Source organism: Corvus hawaiiensis, chromosome 2, assembly GCF_020740725.1.
Source record: "Corvus hawaiiensis isolate bCorHaw1 chromosome 2, bCorHaw1.pri.cur, whole genome shotgun sequence".
Classification (NCBI taxonomy): domain Eukaryota; kingdom Metazoa; phylum Chordata; class Aves; order Passeriformes; family Corvidae; genus Corvus; species Corvus hawaiiensis.
In genome coordinates, this window is record NC_063214.1 from 34,192,323 (window position 1) to 34,207,199 (window position 14,877).

Sequence of the window (14,877 nt, forward strand, 5' to 3'; positions counted from 1 at the left end):
GTCACAGCTTGGACTCCATGTCACGTTAGAGGTCTTCTCTAACCTAACTGATCCTGTAATTCTGTAATGCCCGTGTGTGCTACAACGTACAAACAGTAAAAAAAGTTCTGATAGTTGGCACGCTCCTTTTGCTGAACACCACGGAGCACCCAGGCTTGCGCAACTCTAAATAAATAACCAATGTCTCTCTCTGGAGCTTGTTGCAAACCGCGGGGCGAGGGACCTGATCCCCGCGGACAGCCGGTGCCGGTGCCAGCCCCGCGGCGCTGCCCCGCCCGCCCCCCGCTCCCTCAGCGCCCCGCCCGCATGCGCGGTGCCGCAGCGCCCGCCGGAGGGGGCGGCGCGGCCGAGCCCGCGCCCGGCTCCGCGCTGGGGCTGGAATCGTTCCCGCAGCCACGGACACACCGCAACGCCGATCCCGCCGGGAAATCGGCTCGCCTCCCGTTCCCGCGCGGCCGGGAGCGGAGGCCCTTCCTCTCCTCCTTCTCCTCCGGCAGGCTGAGGGGACAGGGGAGCTCGGTCCGTCCCGCGGCGGAGGGGCTGAGGGGGCAGCAGAGCCCCCTTCTCCCCGCTCCCCTCCCCGTGCTTTTCCGCCGCAGGGAGAGAGCTTCCTTGTCCTAACCCGTGCCCTGGCAGGAAGCGGGAGCCCCCTGCCCTCACCCCTGCCCTTTGCTCCGCTGAGCGGAGGGTGAGTCAGGCGCCTCGCAGGTGGGAACAGAAGCTGGCTCCTACCTCCAAGGGAAAGCCGGGGGCATTTTCCTTCCCTCTCCCGCTTGCTTTCTCCCCGCAGGCGGTGGGGCTGGACCTCCCGCAAGCCCTCGGGCCTGTGAAGCTCCGGGCATGGCTGTCGGTGGGGTCGGGAGCTCCCTGCTGCTGATGTCCGGCGTCGTGGTGACCGTGGGGCTGTGCCGGAGGCTGGCCCGGCGCCGGCTGCGCTCCCGCCCGCACCTCTTCGCTTTCCTTGTGGAGATGTTCAGCACCTTCCAGATTTGCGCCTGCACGAACGAGCTCAGCCTGCTCGGCAACGTGGAGCCAAAGCCGCACACCGCCCTCACCCTCACCTACGGCTTCACCGTCCTGCACGGCCTGACCCTCGCCGGCAGCACATGCAATCCCTGCGGGGCCCTGCAGCCCATGTGGGGCGGCGGGACATCGCTCAGGATGGGGGGACTCAAGATCGCCGCTCAGTTCGTGGCTGCAGTGCTCGCCAGAGTGTTCATGCACTTTATCTGGAGTCTGGAGATGGCAGAGCCACATTTTGGAGCACTCTCACAGGGCTGCAGCAGCCCCATGCAGACTACAGAGGTGCAGGCATTCTGCATAGAACTGCTCTTTTCTGTCGTTTTCCAGCTGGCCGTCCTGCGAGCCGAAAGTGTTAATCCCAAATACAGAGTCCATTTGATTGCCCTTCTCATCACCATGCTCGTGTATGCAGGTTAGTCTTTTTTCTTTTTTTCCTTCTGTTCCTGCAATAAAGTTGTAATGGAAGGGGTTCTTACTGTTTTCGTAGAAGTGTTTAGATGCAAAGTGCTTTTTCTTAGATTACACTTTCCTTGATGATTTCTTTTTGTATCGTCCTACATATGCAAAGTTCATTTGGCGTTTATATAAGTTTGCCTGGTTGAATTACAGGCAGGTATGGGGTTAAGAACGAAATGAGTTACACATTTAAAATTATGTCAGGTCTGCAAGTACATATGGTTAAGTGTTAAAATATCTCAGTGAAGGATTGTTTCATAATCCAACTATTTATACAGCGTGAGAGATTTCATACTATGTGTTCTGATTACTAAGTGTCATTGGGAGAGCACCGCTGGCTGCATCAGGAAAAAGTGCTGATTGTGCAACAGCAGGGTACAGACTGGTAATATAGAAACTCTGCATTTAAATAATGCATAATTCATATCAGTGCAACTTATTTAACTATTTCCCTAAATCAGAGGCAGGAATGGTTATTTGTGGAATACATACAGCAATAATACCTCATGACACCAAATGTAAAAAAAAAAAAAAAAAAGGAAAAAAAAGAGGTGCCTGTTTTATTGTCTGTAATGCCATGTGTGTCCATATCCCCGCCTTTACCTGATTGTCACCTCGTGCTTCCCAGAGCTGGGACGCTGTCACCTGTCCATCTTCTCTGGACCAGTGGGAAGGGAGAGGTGAGGGGAGTCAGTCTGAACTTCCTTCTTCTGACTGTTGATGTTCCCTCTTGTCCCCACCGAAGTGACAAGAGTTGTTAGGTCACTTGAGGACTGCCCTGCAGGGAGTCCTTCTCCTACTGGCAAGGAGGTCGTGTAGCTTGGAGAGGTGAAAGACATGATTACAGAACTCCTTGCTTGTGCTACTGCCCCCACCACAGAAAAAGTAATCTAGGCAATTACCAATCCCTTTGAGAGAGGGAGATCACTCCTCTTATCTGCAAACATCCGGGATGTCACTAATGCCTTGTCCTAAAGGTTTAGCTGTATTAATGCTATTTAACATAATAGCATCTAGAACAATGTACAGTCACATTTTCAGATGTAGTAATGTAAAAATCTTTACTCATTATTTTTAGCTGAAATTAGCTAATACCTTAAAGACAAAAGTCGATGGGGAATTTTGAGAATTAACTTGGTAATTTGAACTACTTTCTAAAGTTAACTTTTAAAAGCAGAAGCAAGGTGTCAGTGCATTTGAGGACATTAAATATATTTCTCCGTTGCTTGGTGAAAGTGTAGCCAAATATCCTCCTCCCTCTTCTGCAAGCATAGAAATCTGGATTCCTGATTCCTAACATTCTTCTCCTGCTTAGCAAACAGTCATGTAAAATAATATGTGTCACATTGCCTTTCTTTCAGCTAATTCATACAAAGAATTCACTCCCAGTGTCATTGGCCAGGTTCCTATCTTTTTCTAGCAGGAGAAGGCTAAGTGTGCCACGCGAAGGCTGAGTGCCCTTCTGTGCCATAAACTTGGCCTTGTTGGGACTATCCAGCGCAATCGATCTGCACGTACTTCTAGGAAACCTCAGACCTGCTGAGGTGCCCAGGCCTCTTTTGCATCGTGTGCACAACACCCTGTGCCACCTGGACATTTTTCTTTGCATTTCTTTTAAACTACAGTCTACTAGTCTACTATAAAAATGTATGTGTATTCAGATCCTGGCATAGCTGAGGCAATAACAAGGGGCCTGGTAAGTGGCCATGGACGATGTCTGCTGCACATATCCCATATGTCCTGTGCATCTCATGGCATAGCCCTAACCATGTCTGTCCTACCTCTGCTTCTTACACGCAGCAGGGAGAGTGACTTAAAAATCAGGTGTCACAAACCATGGCCTCCAGCAGGACAAGTTCTCATCTGCAGGCTGTGAAGACAGACAGATAAACAATTTAGCTGAGCGGGATCATTCTCAGGAAATCTTCTGCACCTCTTTGTTTACTGTTTATAAGAAACTTGAGTGCTTCTCTAAGAGGAAGAGCTCTTCCTTGCACACCCAGTACCAAAGGCTCAAGAAACCAGCACAAATTAAGGCAAACTTACCCTTACACACTCTTACTTTTTTGTACAAAAGTATTGAATAGTTTAGAATCTTGTCTGAATAATAATTTTTTTAAACTTTAATTTGGTAAATGTGGATACTAAAAGGCTAGGAGCAGAGGAATTTTCCAGCTGCTGAAGCATCTTGTGAAGTTTTTCTTTCTCATGCAAGCTAGCTGAAAACAGTTTTTTGTAAACCAAGACTTTATCTTGCACCTGCAAACTTGTTGCCCAAGTTGTTTTGTCCATTGGAAAAAATATTTTGAATGGGCGTTATGGAACCTCCACCTATCACTCTAGAGGGTGGGTAGTCAAGTGACCAGTGGGGTCATGCCACCCTTGTGAACAAAGCTATATAAGCTGATTTATATCATTAAATAGAGCCATTTTGGCCACTTAACCTGAAATTGGACTCGTGTCGTTTTTCGCCGTTCTCGGTACAACAGCGACAGGTAAATACAGTGTTCTAGCTAGGAGCCCAGGTGCATTAAATTTACAAAATAAAATTCATAATAGTGATTTCTTTTTATACTCTGATTTCAAAAAACTAAATCAATTGTGCCTTCAGGACTTGTGTTTGATACAGTTATGAGTGAATTAGAAATTACAGAAAAAACACCTCATACATGGCATATCGTAATTCACTCCATGAATTATGCTCTGCTATGAGTTTGAAAGCTGTATCCTGCAAGGTAAATGATTGCTGTCTAAAAAGGGACTGTAAGAAGGAACACCTCTCATTCCAGTTTGGTGTGGGTAAAATTCTGAAGGACAGCCACATCCCTGTGGCTTACACCTGTCTAAAAGTATTGATGCACAGAAGGTTCAAAAACATTCAGTTGTATTTTTATGGTTGAACAAATGAAGCTGTTGGAAAAAACACATCTCAGTAGGTCAGTGTTGTACTGATAAAAGGTACTGAGGTCTGCCCTGTACCTTACTGCTGTTCCTTTAGTTTTTCTTATACTTTTTTGTACTTATAAATATTTGGATTTTTTTTTACATTTAGTCCCTACACAAACCAAATTTTTATAGTAGTACATACCGAACACAAAAGTTCTGCTTCACTCTCTTTTTTTCTACTAAATAAAGAAAAAAAAAGAACATTATGTCTTTACACATTAAGGGAATGATTCATTAGCTAAGGATGCAGACCATATGCAAGATGGTAAAGGATATTTTTGTATAGTTCTTTTGGGAAAGTACTTATTTAGGGGTTAAAGCAATACACCTTTTGAGGGCTTTTTTTTATTTGCAGGCAGCATTACAGTTAAGTCAGAATCATATGAAATTGGTTAGATTTTTCTGAGCCTAACATATCAAGGTACAAATGAGATACCTATTTTTAATTCCAAGTTTCTTCCTAATTTTGGCTTTGCCTTTAGTAGAGGCAAAAAGGTAAAATTACTTTCTCATACCCTGTGTGGCATTACTTCCCCTTTTAAACTTTTTATGCATACCCCATCAAAGAGATTATACTTCTTCTGCCATAAAATAATTTGTCTTTTCTGGTACAGAGACTGAGGTGTTAAATAATTTTAAGTAAGATTATAGTAGTGCCCCTGGCCTATGGTTGATATTCTAGTAGTTATTAGTAATGAATATTGAAGAAATACAGCAGCTAAAACTGTCTAATGTTTAATGTTCATCAACTGCATCCTGAGAGTGAAATTCTGCTTTCAACTCTATGTTTGTGGATATAGAAGCAGAAGCAGTGGAGTCATAAATAGATTAAAGCAAAGTAAATTATTGTAACTGGGCTTCCTGGCAACTGTGGACATTGCTAATATGTCAGTGCAGAAAAACAGACTGCACAGTAAATCTGACTTGTTCTTGAGAACAAGTGTAAAACCACAGTGAACTGAGTAGGCAAACAAAGATTAAAATGTTCCTGAACCGTAATAACAGTAAAAGAAATAATAGGGAGAATATAGAAAGAGAAATACAGAGAAGAGAATGACAAAGATTTTACTAAAACTTTGGGTAAATTATTGCACAGTCATAGCAAATGAGGATTACAGCAGCAGGGTATTTGTACAAAGGGTGAGTTCAAAGCTCATACAAGCTTATTTGGGGAGAAGTCAAGAATAAGCTGTAAGGAATTATATAGGTGCAATTACAGAATATTTTATGGGAATAGGTTAATAGATAAAACAGGTATGGGGTGGTTAGTAACTAACAGTAGAGGAAAACAGATAGTTTAGCTATGAGTAATGCTTTTTCTGCAGAATTGCAATGAGAGGAACAACATATGTAAGAATTAAACATCCTTAGCTCCAGGTATCTGCAGTGTAATTACAGCTTAGTCCCCAGTGTAATGTGTTTGGATCTCGTTATTTAGAAAATGTTTAGGCAACTTCATTTACATCTGAAGTCAGAGGCAAGGAGAGATGCTTGGCTTCCTTCTGCAAGACAGTGGAGTGGCTCTTGCTTCTATTTTCTTTGAACAACATATAGAAGTTTCCCACAGTTCTTATACCATCTGAAAATCTTAATGTTCTGTACATTGATATGGTAATATTAGTGTTCCTTTAAGAAAGTAGAGGGGTCAGCTTAGCAAGAACAGTACTTGACAGTTTTTTTCTTTTATCTTGCATATGTGTTTCATGTGACATGAGGCTATAATGTAATGACTTATGTAATTTCTGTCTCCTCTAAAATCATGATACAGAAATAGCTTCTAGCTTTATCATTAGAAACATTCCACATTGGCCAGACCTATCTCTTTAAAGAATATTTGCTAGAAAGAGATAAAGGAAGTTATAGCTTACCCTTCACATGTTTTAAAGCCTTTGAGAAAACAGTTAAACTGTTTACTATGTCATCAGGTGAATAACTTGAGAAGAGTTTTATCTCTTCAAACTGCTTCTGCTAATTCACTTCATTGCAGGGTCTAGATTTCTTGTAGTATGGTGTATGTGCATTTTAATTTAAAGTAAATGTTAAGAAAGATGGTTTGATTTCATGCTGTTTACATCTTATTACAGGTGGAAATCTCACAGGAGCAATATTTAACCCAGCACTGGCTTTTTCATTACATGCAGATTGCTTCTATGACAAATTTTTGAGTTACTCGCTAGTATATTGGATAGCACCATCCTTAGGTAAGTTCTTAATACTTTATGTATTTGAGAAAGTGTTATTTAGTACATGGTTCATAAATCAGGAAATAGGTGTTCTTTATTTGAGAGTGTGCTTGATTTTTGTGTTAAATAAATCCAGAAGATAGTAGATTATAATGTATGTGTTGAAGTCATTCAGAATCATGGTTTCATTTTGCAAATGCAGGCTGTGTATTTTAAAAATTTTTAATGCTCTATGTAGAGTGCCTGCAGCACTGTTTTGTGAATTAGAGAAGGATTTGAATTGGGAAGGACCTTTAAAGATCATGTGGTCCTTACTTGAAAGTAAGTATCAGCCTGATGAACTTCAAAAAGAGAAACATACTGGTTACCACGCAGTGTCTGTCTTGTTTGTGACAGTTTACAAACACAGGGGGATGATAAATTAAAAAAAACCCTACCCACAGGTATTGAGATAAGTGCCTTAAATATGCTTTCTCAGTTACCACTTTTATTATATCAAATCTTTTTTATCCCCATAGTGTCTAAACTTTGCAGTTCCCATTCTGTGTTTTTCCCCCAGTCACTATTGGACACAGTCTGTTCTGGCAGTTTAAGAATAAGAAGTGTTAGCAACTAGGTTTTTTCTAACTTAAATTATGGTTTTAATTTGGAAGCTATTGATTTTGACTTCTAGCTGTGTGCAGATGAAAATGCTCCATGTGATACTTCATGCTGTTGTTTGTTTACAGTTGGTCCCTAAAAATCTTGAGCTTTCTGCTTAGGGTATATAAAGAAGCAGTCTGCTAATCCTGAATTCTTTCATGACTCTTAATCCTATTAGAAGGTACAACAGTGATGAAGGCACAACAGGATGTAAAATATACACAGGAAACCCTGGAAAGGGCTCCTGTTTGACCAAACACTTCCTTTTCCTGAGTTCAGGTCTGTGCACGTTCTACTTGCCTTGACTCTCAGTCAGCCAAAAACGAAGACAGAAGTTTAAACCTAACTGAAATTCACTTTAATATAATCTTGTTAAATTCGATCTCCAAACAGGATGACTGAACCAACAGAGTAAGTGAGAAATTAATGAAATGTCATAGGCAAAGCTGATCAGCATCACTCGGGTCCTGACAGGCCACATAGTATTTCTCACAATTCAGCTTTAGCTTGCTGATACAGTAACTGATTTCAACCTCATAACCATTTAAAGATTTTCCAGGTTCTAAGTATTTGGGATTTAATCTTTTGGCAAGTGATTTAAAGAAGCAGGAGGCATTCTGAAACCCCATGTTCTACTTACATTCCGAGATGCGTCCTGCAGAACAGCTTTGCAGAAAACCTCCAGGTGATTTTTGACATCATGAAATCAACTGACCTTAACTGAAATGGACCCATGACTTAGAATGTGATTAGGGAGCAATGTTCTATCTCTATGAAAATTCATGAACAGTGGTTTGTCATTAGTTAACATCTAGAATATACATACAGAATACATTGAATGCTGTCTCTTGATTTGTGAGGGAAAGGAATGCCAGACTGAGCAGTTGTAAAGATGTGAATACTCAGGACACATCACTTATTGCAGTGTCACTACTGTAGCCAACATCAGTTACAGATCTCAGGTCTGTGGATCACCTGTTAGTGATATAAATATCTTACTACAAAACAAGGATGTTTCATGGATGCATTTCATACATTTCATAGAGACCTTATAAATCAATAGTTGTAAACAATAAATTCTTGGGAAAGAACCTCTAAGCAGAATGATGAAAGTAGATGATGAGGGAAGGGATATTTTAAATTCAATTGTAAAAAATTACTTTCAGAATTCACATGCCAGCAGAAATGCTGTTTCAGACTTCCTAGAAACTGGCAGAGTCACAATGATATGCTAACATGATGTCTTACTTCTTCCAGCATCAGCCTCTTAGATGGTTAAATTACTTTGTTCTTACTTACTTTACTTACTTACTTTTTGTACTTACTTTTTTTCAGAAGGGTTTTTTGTGTTTTGCTGAAATAACTACCACACAGTAGAACCATGGACTAACATATCACGAAACTTAAAATTGCCTGTGCAAAGTGCAATATATTCTCATTTATGGCCATAGCAAAAATCTATGAGGACAAGGAGATGGAGAGTGTTCAGTATATAACTGATACCCTGATCTGGCTGTAAGCACATGGTAAACAGTGTTCCTAGAAAGGACACTTAGAACAAGAGGAAGACTGATTATCACTTTCACAAGATGAGGATGAAATGGAAATTTTCTTTTAGGATAAACAAATCTCCTGGTGGTTTATGGTCTTTCAGGAATTTAATCTTGAAATTGTAGTTAATTATTCATTTTTCAAAACGGCTTCGTTGATGTTTTGCTGAAGGTGATTCTCCAGCAGCAATAAACTCCCGATTCCTGCAATAAACATAGATGCCAGCAAGTGTTTATAACTTAGCACAGGCAGGCCTAAGTTCTGCACTGTGAACATAGACTCAGTAAGTACCAGTGGAACAAAGACAGTTTCTGTTTTGCTGCCAAAGGAATCCATGTTAGTTGTCCAGGGATGATTATACCATCAGTAATAATGGGGACGGAGCTAATGCTGCTTTCAGTACCAGGGAGATGGCAGCTATGAATGGAAAAGTTGGTGACAAGATAGTCATGAGGTCAATAAAATGAAATGCTCTTTCCTGGACAGGTGCCAGCTTAGCATATCATAGAATTGTACTGTAGAGTGAGGGATGTTAGAGACCATCAGTTCTAACCCCCCTACCCAGGGGCAGGGACACCTTGCACTAGACCACGATGCTCAAAGCCCCATCCAACCTGGCCTAGCCTCCTGCTAGGTTTCTAGAATCAGTTTTTAGATCAGTTTTACTAGAAAGACTAATACTATTCCTTAGAAAATCAGTGCCACAAAAGTCACTTAGCAGTAGATGTAAATGGAAGAGGTAAGCAAGGGAGAAGGCAACATGTGACACTGAGCTTTCTGCTCAGAGGAGAGGGTATTCAGAGGCTGCTAGCAAGTTCAAACACTTAAGCAAAGAAACAAGAATTCCAAGTCCATCTGCAGTGAAGTGTTCAGTATCTCAGGCACTTGGAAGCAAAGGAGGTTTTCAACAAACAACTAGAAAACAAACTATTCCTATTCCCAGACCCTGGTCCTCATAGGGGTTTTCAGCTCCACAGACATCATCTGAGCAAAAACTCTTATGCAGTGAGTGAATGCAATCCATGAGGCTCCTAGAAACTGTCAGTAATTATGTCTAGTTCAAATACTAAAGGGCCAGTGAGTGGTTAATCCTGAACTCGACCTGCTTACAGAGAAGAATGGGTGGTGAATGTGGCTGCTTGGGTTGTAGTCCTCACAAGAGTTCAGGGTCCAGAGGAGGACTGGGAAGGTAAATAGCAGAGCTGTCCAGACTATGGACTTAAAAAAAAATTCTGCTTGTTTAGGAAATTGCTAAGTCAGTAGTAATTCCCTTGGAAGCTGCTATAAATTAGAAAAGTATACGTTACAAGGGTGATTTTTAAAAAAAAGCTCATGAGAGCTCAGTAATAGATTGAGATGTGCAGAAGGAATCTGTCACATAGTTAGACTGGGAATTTGGACAGAAAGCCTTTCCCTGCTGGCTAGACAAAGAGCTTCCCTACAACAAAGGAGAGCATGTAAGAAGTTTAAAGTGGGACAGGCAGCAAAGGAGGAATGTAAGAGCTTTGCACAGGCACTTGGAAACAAAATCAGGAAGGTTAGAGCTCAGCTGGAACTAAGAGCAGGGGCATGCAGAGTTACAAATATCCTAATCACAAAAAAAGTCCAGAGAAAATGTAGGTCAGTTGGAGGATGGGGGAGACAACCTAGTGATGGATGGCATGGAAGAAAGGCTGAGGTACCACGCAGTCTTCCCAAGCAAAATTTGCTCCCAAACCTCTGTGTAAATCAGTAAAGTTTTTGAAAGAAAGCAATAAATAGGGAGCAACAGTATAGGAACAACATACGTGATTGTGAATCCACTGACTCTAGTGGGATTCACCTAGAAATGGAGGTAGAGTTGGCCAGTGTTGGAATTGTCCTTCATTTATGAGACTCTACAGCAGTTGGAGGAGGTTCCTGCCAATGGGAAATGTGCTAGTATTATGTCCCCTTTTGAGGAGGAGAGAGAACCCAGGGAACTGTAAGCTAGTTGGTCTCACTTCAGTCAGTGGGAAGGTGGTAGAGTATCTAGTCTTGGAATCCATTTCCAACCATGTAAACAAAGGTAATCACAGGAACAGTCAGCACAGATTTAGCGAGGGTAATCCATGCTTGACCAGCTTGGTTGCTTTCTGTGATGAATCCACGTGGGAATGAGGGGGGAGCAGGGATGTAGCATACCTTCACTTTAGTAAGGCTTTTGATAACACCTCCCACAGCATTCTTGGTTCAAGGTGGGGTCACTGAAAAAGACTATTAGCTGCAATAAAGGTTGGCTAAACCATTGACCTCAAACTGTCACAATCAATGGGCTGACACCTGGCTGGTGGCCAATACCATGCAGAGTACACTGGTGTCGGTACTGGGAGTTCATATTCCCCAGTGTGTTTAACAGTGACCTGAATTAAAGTTTGTTCACAACAGTTTGGTCTCTCTGCAAGACAAAGCACGTGATTCAGCAGTTTGGGATCAGCACCACTGCAGAGGGATCTCCACAGGCTGGAGAGGTGGGCTGAGACCAGCAACATGAGATTCAACAAGACCAAGTGCGGGGTCCTAAGCTTTGGCCACAACAACCCCATGCAGCAGGGCTACAGGCTGGGGGCATAGTGGTTGAAAAGTGGCCCAGCAGAAAAGGACCTGGGGGTGCTGGTGACAGCAGCTGAACATGAGCCAGTGTGTGCCCAGGTGGCCAAGAAGGTCAATGGCACGTGGCCTGTGTCAACAATAGTGTGGCCAGCAGGACCAGAGAAGTGATGCTTTCCCTGTACTTGGCACTGGTGAGGCCACTCCTCAAGTGCTGTGTCCAGTTCTGGGCCCCTTAGTTCAGGAAGGACACTGAGGTGCCAGAGTGTGTCCAGAGAAGGGCAACAGAGCTGGTGAAGGGTCTGGAGCACAGGTCCTATGAGGAGTGGCTGAGGGAGCTGGGGCTGTTTAACCTGGAGAAAAAGAGGCTCAGGGAGGACTTTACAGCTTTCCACAAATACCTGAAAGGAGGTTGCAGCTGGGGTAGGGGGGGTGTCAGTCTCTTCTCCCAGGCAACCAGTGATGGGATGAGAAGACATAGGCATAAGCTTGTGCCAGGGGAGGTTTAGGTTGGACATTAGGAAGAATTTCTTCACTGCAAGCGTGATTAGATTTTGGAAAAAGCTGCCCAGGAAGGTGGTGGAGTCACTGTTCCTGAAGGTGCTTAAGCAAAGACTGGATGTGGCACTCAGTGCCATGGTCTATTGACATGGTGGTGTTCAGTGACAGGTTGGACTCCATAATCTCAGGGCTTTTCCAAACAAATTGATTCTGTGATTACTGCCTCCTTCTACTCAATGCATGTGAGGTGGCATCTGGAACATAGGTGGAGTCCCCTCGTTCAAGAGCAAGGTGTCACAAAACAGGATGCAGGCAGTGGAGGACTACAAAGATGATGAAGGGCCTGGAGTACCTGATTTGAGAGGGAAGGCTGAGGGAACTGGACTTGTTTAGGCCACAAAAATAAGATGAAAGTGTGTTTTAAGTACAGTGAAGCATTATTTCAAGAGTAGTTACAAGGATAACAGAGATTAACCATTCTTTTTGGCAACAAGTAACAGCAAGGCCACAAATTGGGGCATGGGAAGTTCAGCTTAGACCCCAGGAAAACATTCAGGGGGAAGGGTGCAGCAACACTGAAATTAGGTTCCTGGAGAAATGCTACAGTCACCAGCGTGGAGGTTTTTGGGACTCAGCCAGGGAAAGTCTCACTGACCCATGTAGCATAGGCAAAGTCCTGCACTGAATGGGAGACTGGACTAAACAGAATCCCTTCCAATAAGCTTTTTTTGTGATCTAAGAAGTTTCATAAATACAAGCTTATGTGTGGGCAATGCCATCAATGCCATCCTCTTTGTCTCTGAAAGAATACACTGATGGTCATAATAAACTGTATTTGGATGCCCTTTGGATTTATGTGTCCCTTCCAACTTGAGATAGAAGTTTCTTCATGAGAATTGTACACTATCTCTAACTTAACAGTTTTTTCAGCTTCAGAATAAGCCCTAAATCAGAATGATCTTCAATAAAACACCCACTATCCTATACCCACTTGGCAGTGCCTAAAAATGATGTTACCAAAACAGACACAGCTATCAAACTCAGGTGAAGGATGGAGGTTAAGCTGCTGGTTCAGTCGTTTATACATCCAGCTACAAAGAAAGGAACCCTGATCAGGAACAGGAAGGTGCCCGTGTTGGATTCACCTAGCCAAACTCTCTGCCTTTGGCTTGGCTTACACGGATCAAAGCATTAACCATACTAAGGAAAACAAGGTTATTAACTCACAGGGACCACTTGCATGGCCTGTTGAAGCTTCCTTTGCAAAAAGTACTGATGCAGTCTCTGCAGTATTGTGTTAGACACTCAAATACTTGAATATAATGTTAATTTTCCATACCAGTACTGAGTCCTTCTCAAATGCATTTAAATAAAGGTGCTTTCTGTAACTTCTCATTTCAGGTACAATACTTGTGGCTTTTATATGGGATGAACTCTTTCCTCGGATATCTTGAGACATCAAATCCTGAAATTTGGCAGCACTACATAAAAAATATTTTCAACATCTGCAGACATAAAGCTTTCAGAGAACTGTTGACAGACTTCCATGCCACCTTTCATTTGTATTTTCAGACTTCACATTTGAAATATATGACTTACCACTTTGTATTCAAATAATAATTTTGTAAATGCATATTGGGATTTTGGGAATATCTGCCACCATTTTCAGTTAAGCCATATGAATGTGAAAGACTGTTAAAACACAAACTTTGTCACTTTAGCCATAAGTGCCATTTGCTGACCTTTATTAGCATGCAAAACTAATTTTGAGAAATACTCTATCCTTTCAAGGTTTGATTTTATTGGATTTCTTCCCATTGAAGGCATCTGCAAAAAGGGAGCTGAAGATTTCTTATACTGACATCATCATATTCCTACTTGCCATATACCTACCTCTGAGAGGAAGAAAGGCTACACTACTCCCTAGAAGAGTCTCCACAGCTCTGTTCTAGAGCCACCCTACACCAAAATTAAAAGTCTGTATGACCAACATTGTTTTAATAATACCTGTGTGCAGGTAAGTAACCGCTCCCTTCCTTCCATGCAGGCTCTGCCCCTTCCTGTCACACTGGAGATTGTTGGAAAAAGCAGTAACAAAGTACCATAAAATTCTGTAGACACACACATCAAATGGCATTTTAGGCAAAACCCTCTACTTTTTTTTGGCAATTACTGCTGCCTCTTCACATAGACACAGTATATAGGCATGAATCATGCAGTACTCCATTTGTCCTTGATTTTATGTAGCTCTTATCAACTTCTTTAAAAAACAAATGAATCTGCAATGCAGGAGAATAAATAACAGAGATAAAACCTACAGGAAAGCTACCTATACAAAACAGGCACAAGCATGCCCTTTTCAGCCTCAGCTGAGGCAGACACCACTGATGGGTACCACCCTCTGAAGCTCTGTTTCTAGCATGAGGTTTCTTCTTCTGGCTGCAGCTTAGTTTTTAAATATGCCAAAATAGATCTCTCAAATTTAAAAGTAAATTCAGTTTTTCATTTTATAGTTACTTGGTTTAAAAGGAGAGATGGTTAACAAATTCTACAAAGATCTCAGAATTGTGTCCTTCGCCTCATCATCCAAGTCATCTTACAAACCTTATTTTAAGAGAAAGGGAATCAGATGGGGGGTTTTTCACAGTAAATTGATGAAGTCTTTAACAGCTATCTTTTGTCAGCTATCTTTTTTGCAAGAGTTTGGGAAGTAAGTATTTCCGTGTAATTTCCTTGTTGCAATAAAATCTTTTCTTGTTTTATTTTTCCAAGGTAGCTGTAAGATTATATTGCAAAATTAAATCAGTTGTATGAATGTGCTTCACATACAAGAGTGCTATCCATGACCCTGTTTTCAGTAATTAATAATAAAAGAAATTAGCCTGCTAATACACTGAAGAGAACTAGAACTGCTGAGTTATCATTCAGCAGCTCCTCGACCCTGGTGTGAGTAGTTCTACCAAAGGAAACTTGTTAAAACTCTCCATGGCAAGGACCACACACCAGC

At 42.0% G+C, this 14,877-nt stretch overlaps 1 protein-coding gene across 2 annotated transcripts; it reads left to right on the plus strand.

Annotated features, from left to right (window-relative positions):
* The first annotated feature begins 334 nt into the window (after window positions 1–334).
* On the plus strand, window positions 335–14,211 carry AQP11 (aquaporin 11). 2 transcript variants are annotated; one of them, XM_048294358.1, is made up of 4 exons: window positions 335–688; window positions 791–1,435; window positions 6,510–6,626; window positions 13,272–14,211. In XM_048294358.1, exons 2-4 carry the CDS (start codon window positions 841–843, stop codon window positions 13,322–13,324), a joined length of 765 nt encoding a protein of 254 aa, XP_048150315.1. In that variant the 5' UTR covers window positions 335–688; window positions 791–840; the 3' UTR covers window positions 13,325–14,211. The 2 variants fall into 2 exon arrangements, with proteins under 2 accessions (XP_048150315.1, XP_048150313.1); XM_048294356.1 differs by having other exon boundaries at window positions 335–1,435.
* Window positions 14,212–14,877: the final 666 nt, after the last annotated feature.

What these genes read in the sequence shown, in the direction of transcription:
- AQP11 (XM_048294356.1), top strand. Translation starts at nt 841, where the DNA reads ATGGCTGTCGGTGGGGTCGGGAGCTCCCTGCTGCTGATGTCCGGCGTC. An exon ending in CACCATGCTCGTGTATGCAG is followed by an intron (nt 1,436 to 6,509) that starts GTTAGTCTTTTT and finishes ATCTTATTACAG; the next exon opens with GTGGAAATCTCACAGGAGCA. An exon ending in TTGGATAGCACCATCCTTAG is followed by an intron (nt 6,627 to 13,271) that starts GTAAGTTCTTAA and finishes TTCTCATTTCAG; the next exon opens with GTACAATACTTGTGGCTTTT.